At 55.0% G+C, this 16227-nt stretch overlaps 1 protein-coding gene across 1 annotated transcript; it reads right to left on the reverse strand.

Annotated features, from left to right (window-relative positions):
* Positions 1–105: 105 nt before the first annotated feature.
* PCIF1 (phosphorylated CTD interacting factor 1) lies at positions 106–13791 on the reverse strand. Its single transcript, XM_045833499.1, has 17 exons — positions 11508–13791; positions 9532–9816; positions 8117–8259; positions 7903–8027; positions 6112–6249; positions 5805–5935; positions 5513–5667; positions 4716–4863; positions 4539–4622; positions 4198–4297; positions 3023–3185; positions 2174–2346; positions 1949–2035; positions 1670–1854; positions 933–1026; positions 654–829; positions 106–568 (listed from the first exon to the last, which is right to left on the reverse strand). Exons 2-17 carry the CDS (start codon positions 9666–9668, stop codon positions 340–342), a joined length of 2268 nt encoding a protein of 755 aa, XP_045689455.1. The 5' UTR covers positions 9669–9816; positions 11508–13791; the 3' UTR covers positions 106–339.
* Positions 13792–16227: the final 2436 nt, after the last annotated feature.

Genomic DNA, 16227 nt, shown 5'->3' on the forward strand with positions numbered 1-16227 from the left:
CTGGGGCTGGAGGTAGGGCCCAGGGGTCATGAGGTGAGCCTGGATGTACAAAGCTGTGGCTCCAGGTTCCTGAGCCCTCTCTGCCCTCAAGACCCTCACTCATTCTTCGGAGAGGGTTTTTTGTATTTCCTTTTACAAATGAAACAAGGTGGCACAGGTAGGGGAAGAAGGGGTGGGGCCTATTTACAGGGACGTGGAGTCTGAGGTGGGCGGTTGGGGGTGGGGCAGGGAGGGGAGCCTCGGCAGAGCCGTAGTCTTCCTATGTCGTTGGCAGCCCGAGGGCCACGAGTCCCGCAGTCCGCACCAGCACCCTGGGGCTCCTCCTCCCCGCAGGATGTGTTAAGTGGGGTGAGGCTCTCGGCTAGGGCCCTGTTCTCGGCCCGAGTCCCGGTCCTTGGCCTCCGAGGAGGAGGAAGAGGAGCCGGAGCCATGGCTGCGGCCAGACTGCCGGTAGGCAGCGATCAGCTCCTGCAGCCGCTCAGCTGTGGGCCCCCACTTGGCAAAGCCGGGGTCGTTCTGCAGGAAGAGGACGGCTGTGTTGTGGACGGCCTTGTAGTGCATCTCCTCCCTGCGGGCAGAAGCAGCCGCTCAGGGTCGGGCCCAGCCAGCCCAGTTGGCCCAGCCCCCCGCCCCGGGCCTCCCCGGGCACCCACTTCTTGCAGATGTGCTGGGACCCGCTGCGGTACTCGTGCTCGAAGGCGGGCAGGACCAGCTGGTGGCGTTTGAAGCGGCTCTGCTCCATGCGGGTGAGCGCCGGTGTCGGGGGGTCCCGCCACTCGGGGATGAACACGATGAAGGACAGGGGCTCCGGAGAGCTCTCGAGCAGTTTCTACAGGAGGGGGCACGGGACGGCTGTCAGGGGCTGTTCCCCGGGAGCCTGGTGCCCTTGCTCGCCACCCCCAGCCCAGCAGCAGCAGCAGCAGCATACCCACCTCGAAGTGAGAGACCATGGCGTCCATGAGCTCCTCGCAGAAAGGGGGGTTGGCCTCAAAGGAGCCACTCAGCGGGGAGAAGTCCAGGCAGGGCCTGGGGACAGAGGTGAGCGTTCTGAGTTCTGATTTCCCAGCCAAACGCAGGTGCTGCCCACCCTTAGGCAGCCACGCTGAAGACATGGCCCTGATCAGGCCAGAGGCCAACACTGACCCTTAATTCATCCTGGGACAACATGTGGCCATCTCCACAATACATGAAGACAGAGAGGTTCGGGCTTGACGGCCCAGTCACCAAGCTAACCAGTGGAGGGGCTGGAGCGCAGATCCAGCTCTTCCCCACTGCCACCACAGCACGGGCCACGCTCAGGGGCCCCAGCTGCCGAGCTTGCCCTGCTGCTGCTGGCCTGGCCCCACCTTCCTGCTGGAGACAGCACCATCTCCTGTCCGATCTCGCCTCCTGCCCCCATGTGAGTCCGCAGGGCCTGTGAGGCCTGTACCCCCACTTCTCTTTCCTCTCAGCACTCTAAGTAAGGGCTAACTGAGAAACCCACAGGCGGGGCGGAGGGCATGTGCCAGGTCACACGGAGTGACCTGGTAGGGTGAGGGCAGGGACTGCACCAGAGACTGCCCAGCTCAAAGCCCTACAGCGTCAGAACGCAGCTAGCCAGGGTGGGACCTCTGCCCTGGACAGCTTCCCAGGCCTGCGCAGCAGGGGCCCAGCAGCCCCTGGCTCTCACCCGCGGGAGCCAAAGTAGCCGTCTGTGTCAGGGAAGGCGGAGCAGTACTGGCGGAAGTAGCAGTTGAGGGGCGAGGCGAAGCACTCAAAAGTGACGCTGAAGAGTCGGTGGAGGGCCTCGAAGACGTGCACTGGCAGCGATCCCTGCAGGCCTGTCCCCTCGTAGAGGCCCACGCCAAACATCATCTGCAGAGTGGCCGCCGTCAGCGTCTGGGGCTCAGCCCGCCCACCCCCCCCCCTCAACCCAGAGGAGCCCTCCCCGGCTGCCCCAGGCCGGTACCTGGTACCGCCGGAGGAGACACCAGACTCGGGGCAGGAACCTCTCGAAGGCCGAGTCATCGATGCAGCTGTAGCGGTAGAGGAGCCACTGTGGGGCAGAAAGCAGCGGGCTTCAGCACAGGTCCCCTTCCTCGCTGGCCTTCCACTCAGGACTTGGGGTCAAGAAAGAGCCAGCCCTTGCCTTTCCCACCTGTGAAGACCTGCCTCCCCTCCTGCCAGCCCTTACCAGCTTACTGAAGTAGTTGCGGCTGACCTTGACCATCTCTCCCTTATACCGGATGCAGACCACATTATTCTCCATGTGCATCTCCACGCTGGGCATGGGCGGCGCGGACACAGCCAGCCGTACTGGGTAGCAGTACACCAGGCGGGGCTCCACCTCTGGGGCCTCCACGTCCTCTGCAGATGGGGACAGCAGTGAGGAACCACCCTGTCCCCACTTAGCCACCCCCACCCTGGACAGCCTCAGTGCTGTGTGCTAGGGGATCCCCCTCACCCCAGTCACCAAGGGAGGTACACCGCATCCCATGGGGAGGTGCGTGCAACTCCAAGACAGGTCAGGGATCGGTGGGGGCAAGAACTGGTGGCCGGTGTCCATGTCCCTATACTGACCCGGGCTCCCGCTGGGATGCCTCGGGGCCTGCTGAGCACGCAGGCGCAGATGCCACGTGAAAATAAAACTGCATCAGCTTCACAATAGTTACAATACCTCACTTAGGGATCTTTTCGGGGCCAAACGCTAAGTTACCACTGAGTCCTCATGTGATCCTACTGGCCAGGTATCATACCTCTGAGCAAACTGAGGCTTATAAGAGAATGGATCTAAATGCAGGTCCAACTACCAATACTTAACCCCTGCCTGCCTGTCTCTCCCACCTCGTCACTTCTCCCTGTTTGCTAGAGGAGTGCTGAGACCCCTGGCGAAAGGACACAGCAGGTCGTGCCCCAGGCCCTGCTGGGAGGAGTGGTCCTCCCCAGACCAGTCTGGCCTCGAGGCCGTCTCACCGTCCCCCTGAGCAGGGCCTAGCACACAGGGCTGACGGCACCAGGGCCGGCTCCTGCCAGTTGGCCCTACCTGGGATGTTGTTCTCCTTGAGGATGGCGAGGTGCTTCTCGCGGATCCGCTTGACGTACTCCAGGGAGATGTGGTAGATCTTGCTGCAGATGCCCTCCACGGAGTCCTTGGCGGCGGCCGAGACGTGGGGGCCGCACTGTTTCCGCAGATGCTCCAGGCGGTCCTGTGGGAGAGGGCTCTGGTGGGCTGGCGGCCGGGGAGGGCTGCCGGGTTGCAGCCGTCCCGGGTTTCAAACAGGCTCTGCTACTCACTAGCCGTGTCACTTGGGTAAAGCCCTGTGTGTCTGAGTCACTCCTCAGCTGCTAAGGGCACCTGAAATACCTAGCTAGCAAGGCAGTCGGAATGTTAAATGCGGTCGTTCCTGTTTGGGGCCTCGCAAGCCCCTGGCATACAGCAAGTGTCCAGTAATGCCCAGGTTACCCTGTGCCAGATCCCAGGACACTTGGCTGGGGAAACAGACAGCCAGGCATGGTCCCTGCTTATAAAGCGTTTCCTTTCAGTCTGCTGGGGTGAGAGATCATTAAAAACGGGGTCCTTCCTTGGTTGCTGCAGATTTGAAATGGGAGCTTTTAGCAACTTGCAAAGATAACGGTGGGCATTTTCAGTTTCGCTGAATCACACGTGAAGTGACGAGTGAGAATGAGTCACTCTGGCTAGTGAGCACACCTACATTTGTCAGCCCCTACGTGTCAAGTACACAGTTACTATTGTGAAGTGTGAAACCTCGTCTCGTGGAAAATGGTCCTGAAAAGAAAGCCCATTGCCAGTGCTGGTGGAGGATTAAAGCAGTAGTGGGTTTGGGCCAGAACAAAGAATTGTTGGGGACACCTTACAGAACTAAACTGAATTTTGTGGTAGTTCCTAAATACGATGTAAACACACACCCTCACCCCCAAGAAAAGACAGTTTGTCGACCTGTTTCTAAAAGTCATTTGAGAGATGCTGGCTGTTCATTAGGCTGAGAAGGCAGCTACTGACGGCAGGCGGCCAATCACAGGATTTTGTTAGGAACCTTAACAGCAATGTTCTCTGGGAGAACGCCGGGAGCCTAGACAAACATCTCCATCTTCGTGAGTTTGGGGCCTGAGAAGTGTCAAAAGCCTGCTGTGGGGCCCTGCCCAGCCCGGGCAGGCAGAGTGGGCTTCTGGGAGGAAGTGGCCACACAGCCCACTCACCATGTAGTCCTCCTTGGAGGCTGAGTGGTCCTTCCGCAGCCAGCTGAAGGTGTCCTCCACGTTCCACTTGACCACCTTCCTGCTGTCGGGGGAGGCACTCCTGCCGGAGGGCGTGCAGCCAGGGCACAGGTTAAGTGTCTGCACCCCTTCCCCAGTTTCCCCCATCCCACTTCCAGGCACCAACCCCTAGGCTGACATTGCAGCCTTTCTCCTGCCTTTGGGAGCTCAGCCCCACTCGGCCACCAAGAGCAATGACAGAGCCCTGAGTGAACTGATGGCTTATGACCTCCCCGCCCCCCATCACAGAGCCCTCCTGCTGGAGGCAGGAGAGACAACCAAACCTGGACTCGATGAGCCGCCTGGCAGCCTCTGCGTATTTAAAAAGCAGGCGCTTGGCTTCCTCCCGAAATTTGATGCGAGATAACCTAGGTTAGAGCATGGACAGAGTTAGAGCCCTTCTATACAGAACTGGACACAAACTAAATGGCCCTGGGCCAGCCTCAGCTGTGGGGCCGTACCTGATAGGAATGTCATTCATGATTTCACGAAACATGGAGGGTGAAACAACTGGTTCGCAGTTGCTTGGCAACAGGGGGTCAGAGCCTTTGTCCACGACCTTGCGCTCCAGCATCCAGCGATTGAAAGACTCCCGAGGGGGCTCAATGCCTGCAATCAGGAGAGATGATGACGGTCTGGATTTAGTCAGCAGGCTGCGTGCAGCCCAGCTCGGGAGAGGCACCGCGTGGGCATCGGAGGTGCAACAGGAAATGGGACAAGGGGCGGGGTGTCCGGGGCTTCCATTCTCATAGTGTTTTCCAAAGTGCACTCTGAGAATAACTAGTTTTATCAAGCATGTTAGTAAGTGTTACACAGGGTAAGGAGGGGGCATTCTGTGTTTCAGCAAAGGTAAGCAGGATTGTTTACTAATTAACGCTGCTGTTCCTGCACACTCCCCACCCCACTTATTCCCTGCGGTACTCGCGGGTGCTTTCGCGTTTACACCCTTTTACAGACAGTGCCTGGCAACAGTGAGCACTCTGAAAGCGTCAATAACTGTGTTTTGTTGTTACTGACCCCAGCCACCCTTTTACGTGGGCACTGGTGGTGTCCGTCTTACAGGTGACGATGGAGAGCCGGTGCCAAGAGGCTAAGTGAGGAGCCTGAGCTCACAGAGCCAGTGCTTAGTGGAGCTGGGACTCCACCTGGCCTGTGCCCTCTGCAGCGCATGCTCAGCTGGTGGGCCCAGCTGGCGGACCCTCGCTCCTGCTACAGGTGGATGCAACACAGGAGGCCGAGCCCCCCAGGGGACAGTTACCCTCTCGCTGCTGGCACAGCTCCCGGTAGTGCTGCCGCAGCTTCAGGATGAGCTGGGAGCGGAGCAGCTCCACCTCGGGATGCGGGGGCAGCACCTCTGAAGGCCCCCGGTGCTTGATGACAGCGTTGGTCTGGATATCCAGATCCCAGTACACCCTTGGGGCACGGACGGGAGCAATGAGGAAGGCAGAGAAAAGGGAAGCAGGGCACCCTGCCGGCCACCACACACCCTCAATCCCAGGCAGGCTGGCCACCAATGACGGATGCCCCTAAGCCAGTCAGCAGGGACTCACTCAGTGGGTCGGAGGAGAGCTGCCTGCTGTTTATCTTCAGGGGATGTCCCCCAAATCTTCAGTGTTGGGGTTCCTGGGACATTAGGGGAGCTGGGCACCGATGGACCTGTGGGTGTCACAGGGATTTCGATCTGGAGCAAAAGAGTCAAAGTCATCAAGTTAGGAGAGATGGCCGATGGCTCCAGTGCCATGTGCACCTGGGGAGCTGTGCCCTGGGCTCCTCCCCGCCCCTGTCTAACCTGCCAAAGCCCAGCCCTTGCAGAGAACCACAGACCCTGCTGGCTGCCCACCCAGGCGCTGTACTCACCTTGGGCTTCTTCACACCATTGCCACTTGGCTGCTCTTCCGAGAGCTGCCGCTTCCGAGGCTTGTTCTCAGCCGGGGGGGTTTCCACCAAGCTTGAGTCTTGGGGCAGTGGGGTCGCATTCAGCCCCAAAGGGTCCGACTGGAAGAGGGAGACCAGCAGAGTTGCAATCAGAGCCAGCAGCTTAGGAGGCCCAGTACTGCGGGGTCCTGATGTCCCTGCCCCTGCTCCTTGGAGACGAACAGGGGGCTGGGGTGCAGAAACAACACTGGGTTCCACTCCTGACGTTACTGGGTTGGCCAGAAAGTCTGTTACGTTTTTTTTCCTGTAAGATGGTTCTAGTAGTGCTTAGTTGTCTTGAACTTCATTTGAAACAATTTTGTTAGATTGTATTGTGACAGCTGCCAAAACAATGTGCCTTTTTTAAAAAAACAGAATTTGTGTGCAGCCATTTTAATATTGAAGGTGGAAGAAAACATGCAACATTTTTGGCACATTATGCTTTACTATTTCAAGACAGATAAAAATGCAACTGAAACACAAAGGTCTGTGCTGTGTATGGAGAAGGTGCTGTGACCAAACCTGTCTAAAGTGGTTTGTGAAGTTTCTTGGTACTGTCGACATTTTGACAAATGATTCTTTGCTGTGGGGCTGTCTTATGCACTGAAAGATGTTAGCAGCACCCCTGGCCTCCACCCACTAGAGGGCAACAACAGGAGATAGCCGACACACTCAAAACATCCAAATCAATAAAGTTACTGGTGAAAATGGAAAGTCTGTCTTTTATTTTATGAAAAGAACTAAATGAATGGACTTTTTGGCCAACCCAGTACTTGCAAATGCATGACCTTGGGGGTAACTTCCCTTCCTAATTCCCTCAGCTTCAAAATGGCCATGATACCTCACCACTGGGACAGTAATTAAACAAGTCAACAAATATGACCAGCTTAACATGACATCTGGCATGAGGCCAGCACTCAATACATGTTAGTTTCTTTTTCTTAACCAGAATGAAAGTCAGGAATGAAGGAAAAACTTAAAAAAATGCTTGATATTTAAAAAGCAAGGCCCTGTGAATGAACACCTTTGATGACACCAAGGCTATAAATGTGATAATGGGTGGTGGGGCCCTGAAATCAGACCAGGTGCTGCCTCTTACTGGCTGTGAGGTCTTGGGCCAGTCATTTCCCCTCCCTGAGCCTCACTGTCTTCATCTGCAAAATAGGGGTGCCAACTGGCCTGACTATTGCAAGAAAAGGAAGCCTACCCCAAGTGACAGGGACCCAGAAGCCCACATCTCCCCGACCACACTGACATCGCAGCTCCCAGAATGCCCGTGTCCTCCCCTTACCATTTACCCTCAGCCACCCTTCTTATCTTAAGCTGTTATCTCAACTTTATCTTAGAGTTCAGAAAAGCTCACAGAGAATCCCCTACCCTGGGACCCACTCAGGATCCCTGATGTACTCTAATGCCCTCCATCACTCAAGTGCCACATCATAATCCCACTGGCCCCGCCCTTCCAGCAGATGGTGGTGTGCCCCGAGAGTGGGGGGGTAGGACCACGTCTATCTTGTTCATGCTGCATCCCAAGCACAGTGGCCAACATGTAGTACACGTTCAGTATCATGCACTATTTTAATCATCCGTTTCCATGACAGTCTCCTTGAGTCCAGGTTCCATGAGGGCAGGGGTTGTGTCTGTCTTGCTGTCACTGTACCCACAGGACTAGGCACAGAATAGCTGTTCAGGGTATATTTGGGGGAGACCCAGACGCCCGAGACTGGCACTTACAATCACGTCATGCTGGCCCAGCACAGGCATCTCCCACAGGGACTGGTTGGTGAATCTGTTGAAGTAGTAGGGACGGTTCTCCCTCCTGCTCCAGCACTTCTCCCAGCCCGCGTGCACCAGCTCTTCTGCAAACAAGCACGGAACCCAGCCCGATCAGGGAGGCTCCTGAGCACCCTTCTGACCCCGCCACCCTGCCGTTGCCCCTTGCCAGTACCTGGGAGGTCCTGCACCAGGCGGATGGGCTTTGGAGAACAGGGCTGGCTCTGATTGGAGGTGCCTGGGGAGTGACTCAGCAAGGACGCTTCCTCCCGGGGGCTGCCGTGATTCTCTTTGGCCATCTCAGCACCCACACCGGACCTGCCACAGAGGACCAAAGGGTGTCAGGGCCTGCAGGGCATGGAAGTCAGCCCCACCACCACCCCCCAATTACAACCTAGAGGGCCCCAGGAGCACCTGCAGGTGTGGGAGATCAACCCAGACCTGTCCTGGGGGGTCAGCATGGAGCCACAGAAGGAACCTAGAATCTAGGTCGCAGCCTCTCAGCTGCAAAATGGGTGCACTCCTATTGCTCCTCCTGCCTGAAATGTTATTTCCCCAATTATCTGCCTGGCTTGCCACTAGGTTCACATCCTCCAGGAAGCCTTCCTTGATTCTCCCTCCCCCCAGCAAGTGGTCCGAGCCCCTCCTCAGGGCCATGAACATCTATGTGGTGGCATGCAGGAAGTCTGTGGTCTATCAGCTGGGTTTTTCTCCCCATTCGACTGTCAGCTCTCCCAGGACTAGGAACTGGGTCCAGTGTAGCTCTCTCCGGAGTGCCCAGCAGGGTCCCTGGGCCCCACAGGAGCTCCGTTTATTCTGTGCATGTTTACAAAGCACCAGCGACAAACGGGACAGAAGAGGGTCTGCCCTTGAGAAGCTATTCCCACAAGGAGGAACTGTAACTCCTCTTTCCTGCTTCTATCCAGTAAAATCTCATCGGCACAAGACACAGCCTGGGAAGGGAGATGGCATCTAACTGGATGTCTCATTTTATGCTACAGGGTAGGAAGCAACCTGCTGCTAGAAGAACCAGTGGAACTAAGAAGGAATATTTAATTCAGTCCTTCATAATCCCCAGGGGAAATTTTATTTAAATACCAGGAAGAGGGCCAGCACCTTCAGATGTGTGTTACCTACTGCCCCCACCCAAAACACACCCAGCACAGGTCTCAATGGACAAAGTAGTTCCCAACTTGGCATTCGACTCTGAGGTGGCCAACCGTGACCACATCGGTGATCCTAAAGGTGTTTCCAATATATCACAATACCCACAAGAAACCAAACATTTAGGCCACAAAGGCACATTTAAACAACAGTTATCTTTGCTTGCTGAAATTTTATCAACTCATTGTGGCACACTGATTATCTCATGCTGATCAGAAGCTCTGATTGGCTGTTGACAACATCATAGAAATCACTGGGACATTGATTTTATTGTACACTCAGTTGCAAACATCTCCGTTAATTTGGAAAGGGACAAGTGAATGGCTACTTCATCAGTACAGTCTGGCGGATAAAAACTCAGGAGCAAGAAGACACACGTACAATAAAAAGGGGGCCACGGGGACAAAAAGGTTTGGAACCACTGACCAAGGAGAGAAAAGGCTCTGGCTGCCTTGGTTCTCCGAGGAAGAGCGGTTCCTGGTGCCTTGGGGCTGAGCCCACAGGTCTCGAGGCTGAACGAGGTCCCCCTTTTTCTCACCCTCTGGGGTCTGCAACGCTAGCATGAGAGGGTTTTCTTCTCTGGCCGGATGGACCCCACACCACAGGGTCCCACAGAGGCGGAAGGGAGGCCTGCGGAAAGGCTCAGCTCAGGTGGGTGGGCTGGTCAGCAGTGGAGTGAACGGGGACCCAGGGAACTCCTTGCATCGGCAACTGCGGAGTAAATAAAAGAAAAGAGTCACAGACGTGTGAAACGCTGCAGAGCAGGGACAACAGCAAGAGGGGCGATGACACAGAGCAAGCTGGCAGCCTGCAGAACACACTGTGGGAGAGCTGGGAGTCCTGGGGATGAAAGTGGTACTTCTCAGGCTTCCCAGCCAGCGGGTTCGCCCGCACAGACTTGCAGCCCGAAGGCACAGAGAGCTCCATGCTGAGGAGGGCCCTGAGCCTAATTTAATGTTCTGCTGTCGCTGTACTGGAATTTTTAACACGGGGCCCACATTTTCATTTCACACACTGGACCCCTGAAATTGCTCAGTTCGTCCTGCCAACCAAAGTTTCCCTAAGGGGAAAGTGAACCACCATACACATCACCAATCCGGGGGCAAGTCCCAAGCCACCCACAGAGGGAGAAAAACACTCTTCTTTGACTGAGGTCTTAAAAAAAAAGCGCACACACATGCAAATGGATTATACGACACAGCGTGTTCATTTTATTGAAAACTGTCTTCCCCCAGAAACACTGTGCGACCCTGATGCAGGAAGATTAACCATGCAGAGCAGGCACAGGGGCACACAGCTTAATGAGGCCAAACGGGGACACTGCAGCGTTTCCACAACCGGCTGCGCATCAGAACCACCAGGGGGCTTGTAAAAAAAAAAAAAAACACCGATCAGATTCCCGTCCCTCGAGCCACATCCTGGGAGTCAGAGATGGGGAGGGGAGGTACACAAGAATTTGTTTCTTTTTAATGAGCCTCAAGAGTGGGACTGAGAGACGTATGAACAACCTTTTGCTTTATACCACTTCAAATCTTTATCAATGCTTTACAATTTTAAAAAGGTTAAAAATTTCCAGCTGATCTGAATACAGCAGGTCGTTGACGAAAGTACCAGTTGGGTTTGGACAAACCTAGGCACCAGGCCCTTCTGACACTTTGCGATTTGTAAGCCGAACTCAACCTCTAAGGTCTATCCATACGCATTGAGTCTACCATATTGTACACTCTAGTAATAAATAACTGCTATTATTAAAACGACGTTTTTATTTATACTGTAGCTCGCCGGCCCCCAGCATACCGAAGTTTGACAGTTTAAGGATAAACAACTCTATCTGCGCAACCAAGGGAACCCACCAGAACGTATAGTCCGACTCCCGGATTGGACAATGACGGGGCGGGATCATTTCAGCAATACACCAATCAGAGTCCTCTAGCCCAGTAGGGCGGAGTCAAAGGACTGGCAAAGTGCGCAGGTGCGGGGGGCTCGCGAAGGAGGGGCGACCCCCAGCGCGCGCACACCTTCCCCTCTCCCCCACCTCGGCGGGGGCGGGCTGTTGGGCGCGCGCGCGCCGGCCCTTCTCTCGGACTCCGCCCCCCGCCCCGCCGCGCGCTCCCGCCCCCGGGCTGAGGCGACTCAGAGTCGGAGCCCGACACAAAGGCGGTGGCGGCGGCAGCAGCGGAGGGGCCCTAGAGGCCGCTCCGCCCGCGCTCTCCGGGCCCACCTCCTTCACCCGGGCTACCGGCCCCGCCGCCCACCCGCAGGCCTAAGATGGCGGCGATGGCAGAAACGAAGCAAGCGGTGGCCCCGACTGGAAAGCGGCAGAGAGGCCACCGCCACGCAGCTTCGGACTCCCGGATCCTGGCAGGGCTCGCGGCGGGACCATGGCTTCCTGGGGCTCTTACCTGCCCGAAGCGGACTCGAAAGGATGCGGCTACACGTTCTGCTCGGCTGCCCGTTTTGCCGCCTCCGCCTCGCCCTCCCCAGCGCCGCTCCCGCCATCTTGTGTCCCAGGCCGGGACTCCGCACTACGCATGCGCTGGTACCGCCTCTGAGGGACCTCTCCGCTGCCAGCCGCCATCTTGAGTGTGGCGGACCGATCGGGTCCTCAGACCCTGCTAGCTCACGACCCCCTCCCCTTTCTTCTATCTTTCCCTTTTCTTCCATGCGGGTCTGAGCAGAGGGAGGTAGCTTTGTGGGCCCTAGGGTATGAGTTGAGGAAGGAACGGACTCACAAACACTCCCTGCCTCAGTTTCCCACGCCAGCACACCCGCTGGGGCAGAAGGACTCGGGTGGGCGGTGCGCAGGCAGGGTCCGACTGAGTGTGCGCACCAGGGGGCGCAGGGCGGGTTTGAAAGCTGCAGGGGCTCGGCTGCGACGCCGATCCGAGGGCGGAGCCCTGATGACGTAGTTGTGAACGTAGCGTGGATCCGGGCTCTAACCCCGGTGCATCTCTGCCTCTTGCGGATGGTCGCTTGCCTTCTCTGGGGCTCGGTCCAGAGTTTTTTACAGCCGTTGCCTGTATCCAGGCTGCAAGCAAATCCAACCTTTTCCCATAATCAGGCTGCACAGGTTATACGTGTTTTTGAGTAGAAGAAAGGACAACTGTGGAAACAATAAAGATGGCTTTGCTTGCTAAGTCCAGCAGGCTAATTTTAAGTACAAACATTATACACCCGAAAAACAGATGACTTTGGGCAAAGTTAGGAAATTATACACTAAATGCATCTGAGGGTCTTTTCAACACTGACATCTGTGGCCACTAGTTGCAGTGCAAATCCTCACTGAGACCTCAAACCAACCACAAAAGTTGGTCCAGCAGACTAACAGTTGCTGGGCGCTCTATGCTCAACTCCATTGAGGCCCAGAGACTCTCTAGCTCCACTTTCTGGGTTCCCAAGTGAGCCTGCTTGCCAAGGGTAGCTCGAGAGGACAAAGTCGCCACCTGCTATTCTACTTGAGTTTCCTGTGTGGAGCTAGAGGCTGCAGATACCCCAGCTGGGTGGCCTCTTGTGTCTATGGAGCTTGGTGGAGCTGGCAGCGTCAAAACTGGAGGCAGTGGTGTGAATAGTAATTAAGAACTAGAGTTCTCCATTTTTTCAAGACTGTATTCCTTTTTAGAAAGAAGGAAAAGGAAGGAGGAAGAGAAACATCAGTGTGTGGTTGCCTCTCACTCCCCACTGGGGTCCTGGCCTGCAACCCAAGCATGTGCCCTGACTGGGAATCGAACCAGTGACCCTTTGGTTCACCGGCCAGTGTTCAGTCCACCGATCACTGGCTGGCTCAGTCCAGCCAGGGCTGGAGTTCTCTGTCTGATAAAGTAAATGAGTAATTGGTGTTGGCGAGGATGAGGAGAAAGGGGAACCCTGGTACACTTGTTACTGGGAATGTAAATCGGTGCAGCCACTGTGGAAAATGTACAGAACTACCATGTGATCCAGGTGTTCCACTTCTAGATACCGATCTGAAGAAAACACTGATTTGGAAAGATAAACAGCCCTATGGTTATGTTTATTACAGCATTGTTTACAATAGCCAAGGTATGGAAACAACCCAAATGTCCATCAATGGTCGAATGGATCAAGATGTGATACAGGCATACATGCTGAAATAACTGCTCCACCATAAAAAAGGAAATTCTGCCGTTTGCAACAACATGGGTGAACCTTGAGGGTATTATGCTAAATGAAATAAGTCAGAGGAAGATAAAATACCACATCATTCCACTTACATGTGGAATCTTTTAAGAAGTTACAACAGATTGGTGGTTAACGGGAAGGGGGTTGGTGTGGGCAAAATGGGTAAAGGCAGTCAGTTGCTGGTGATGAATAGTAACTAGACTTCCTGTGGTGATCAGTTTGTAATATATGCAAAGTTTGAATTACTCTGTCGTACATCTGAAACTAGTATGCTATATACCAGTGTTACCTCAATTTTAAGAATAACTGGGTTTCACTCTGGCGGGCTAGCTCAGTTAGGGTATCATCCCAATAGGCCGAGGTTGCAGGTTCCTTTGTCAAAGCACATAACAAAAACAACCAATAAACGAGTAAGAGGAAGAACAAAGCGATGTCTCTCTCCACTACCCCTTCTCTCTATTCTCTCTAACCAGTTAAAAAATAGGCCCTGGCAGGTGTAGCTCAGTGGATTGAGGGTGGGCCTGCAAACCAAAGGGTTGCCAGTTCAATTCAGGACACACGCCTGGGTTGTAGGCCTGGTCCCCAGGAGGGGGCATGCAAGGGGCAATCACACATTGATGTTTCTCTCCCTCTCTCCTTCCCTTCCCCTCTCTCTAAAAATAAAATCTTTTAAAAAATAAATAAAAAATAGGTTTCTCATCAGACTGGGTTCAAACCTTCATCTCCTCACTTGCCACGCACAGTAAAAACCTCTCCATGCTTGTTTCCACTACCTTAAAGCAAGCCCCATTATTTTAAAACTTTTTGTTAGGGTGGCACACATACAGAAATGTGCACAGAACAAATGTAAAAACACTGATGTGGCCCTGACTGCTGTGGTTCAGTGGATTGAGTGCCAACCTGTGAACTAAAGGGTCCAGGGTTCCATTCCCAGTCAGGGGGCATGTCTGGGTTGCCGACCAGGTCGTCACTAGAGGGCACGCGCGAGAGGCAACCACACCAATGTTTCCTCTCCTTCCCTTCCCGTCTTTAAGAAACAAACTAAAACACTCAGCTCAAGGTATTGTCCAGCAGAATTCCCCAGTGGGGTAATCACTCTCCCCACTATTGCGATCATTTCCTTGCTTTTATAGTTCACCACCTAAGCCTGCATCCCTAAACACTACAGTTTTGTTTTGCCTGTTCCTGGAACTTGATGAAAATGGGATGATACAGTCCTAATTTGTGTTTTCTTTTGCTCGGCATCACACTTGCAAACCCATCCCTGTGGTCGCAGGTAGCTGCAGTTCATTTTCACGGTCGTATTCCGTCTTCCACTGTCTATCTACTGCACCATTGAGGGGTGGTTGAAGATCCCTGCCCCCACCTCTTCTCTGAATTACCACAGTAGTCTCCAAACTGGGCTTCCGGTCCCCCAGCCTTGCTTCTCTCCTAGCCTGTGATCCACCCAGCAGTCACAGGGCTCCCTTTAAGTCTGGTCGTGTTGCAGGTCAGACCGAGTAACCATGGGCTTGAGAACCTCGAATGTCTCATCGTCTGCAGGGTAAGTCCCAAACCCTCAATCTGGTTCACAGTGAGCGGTACCATGGCAGAGCGTCTGTGATGGGCTGTGCCAAGCGTTTGACGTACATTCGTGTTTCTCACAACCTGGAGCCTCAAACCATCTCTCCACCCAGTCCCAGCCATCTTGAACTACCTAAGTGTACCAGGTTGTCTCTTGACCCTGGTCTTTGCATATGCTATTTACTCTCACTCTTCCCACTTTGCCTAATTCAGCTTTCAAGTCTGAGCTTAGATGTCACCTCTACCAGGCAGCCTTCCCTGGACTCAGCTGCCCCCAGGCCAGGTCATGTCCCCTCTTCTGTATCTCCATGTGGGCCTGTGCTCAGTGTCTGTCGATTCTTTTCATCCACCAGGCTGTGACTGCCTGAGTGCAGGGCCACGGCTGTTGTCCCCTGTGGCCCTGTGCCCAGTGCTGTGCCCGACACTCTAAATACTGCATTTGTTGACTGTGGACAGAGCACACTGGATTGAAGGCTGGGTGACTTTTTCAGGTATCCGCGTTTCTATTCCAGGCTCTAGTTTCTGTGATGGAAGCACCAAGGCAGCGCCCTTTGGGGTGCCAAGAAAAGCACAAGCCACCCACTGTGGCCGAGTCCCTGCCAGCAACCCAGTGTCCTCCGCTCCCAAGATGGGGGTGAACAGGTCGAGCAAAGATCCTGGGACTTTGAAGCTCTCCGCCGCCTTTTCTGGACTCTCTGGAGCCTCTCTGGACAGCAGGACTGGGTTGGGAGAGATGGGTAGGATAGGCGGGGCTTCTCCAGCAATGGCCAGTCCTGGCTGGGAGCCTGCAATCAGGGCCTCTGAGGACCCGGGCTCAATGCAGGACGAAGCAGAAGCACGCAGGCGGAGGTTGCCATATGCCTTCACCTCCTTATTCCTTCCCACTGCAGCAAGAAGCTGCTGAGAGGGAGCCACACATTCGAAGCCCTGGTGGTTTGGGAAGGGAGGCTCCAGCATGACCCTGTTCCAAGCTGCCCCCGCCCAGGCGGGGCCTGAGCTACCAACCATCGGCCCCGTTCCGCAGTTTAAATAACACTAGGGCAGTTTCCAAGGCGAGCAGGCGTGGCCCCAGGCAGGCTGTGGAAGGGAGGCTTCACCCCAAACTGTGGTTTCCACAGGGAGTGGCTCTCTGGCCATTCTGGGGCCACATAAGAGAAGCCATTTAGGCCAGGAATAGATGAGGGGAACGGCGCGTCTGGCCTTCCCATCCCTGCTGTCAGTGTCTGATGTGGTGTCACGCTCCCTCTCATTTCCTCACTCAGCGTGGCCCTCAGACCAGAGGACCAGCACTAAATAAGGCAGACTCTTTCCCCCCAGGGAGCCCGCAGAGGCGTGGGAGAAGCAGACCATAAATAAACCCTCAGCGGCAGGGAGATAAGGGCTCTTTTGGGATGTCCAGGGGGTGGGCATGCAAACGTGAAC

Source organism: Phyllostomus hastatus, unplaced genomic scaffold, assembly GCF_019186645.2.
Source record: "Phyllostomus hastatus isolate PE091 unplaced genomic scaffold, TTU_PhHast_1.1 phas_contig_17, whole genome shotgun sequence".
Classification (NCBI taxonomy): domain Eukaryota; kingdom Metazoa; phylum Chordata; class Mammalia; order Chiroptera; family Phyllostomidae; genus Phyllostomus; species Phyllostomus hastatus.

What these genes read in the sequence shown, in the direction of transcription:
- PCIF1 (XM_045833499.1), bottom strand. Translation starts at nt 9,668, where the DNA reads ATGCTAGCGTTGCAGACCCCAGAGGGTGAGAAAAAGGGGGACCTCGTT. An exon ending in GGCTACTTTGGCTCCCGCGG is followed by an intron (nt 1,027 to 1,669) that starts GTGAGAGCCAGG and finishes CTCTGTCCCCAG; the next exon opens with GCCCTGCCTGGACTTCTCCC. An exon ending in CCATGGTCTCTCACTTCGAG is followed by an intron (nt 830 to 932) that starts GTGGGTATGCTG and finishes CCCCTCCTGTAG; the next exon opens with AAACTGCTCGAGAGCTCTCC.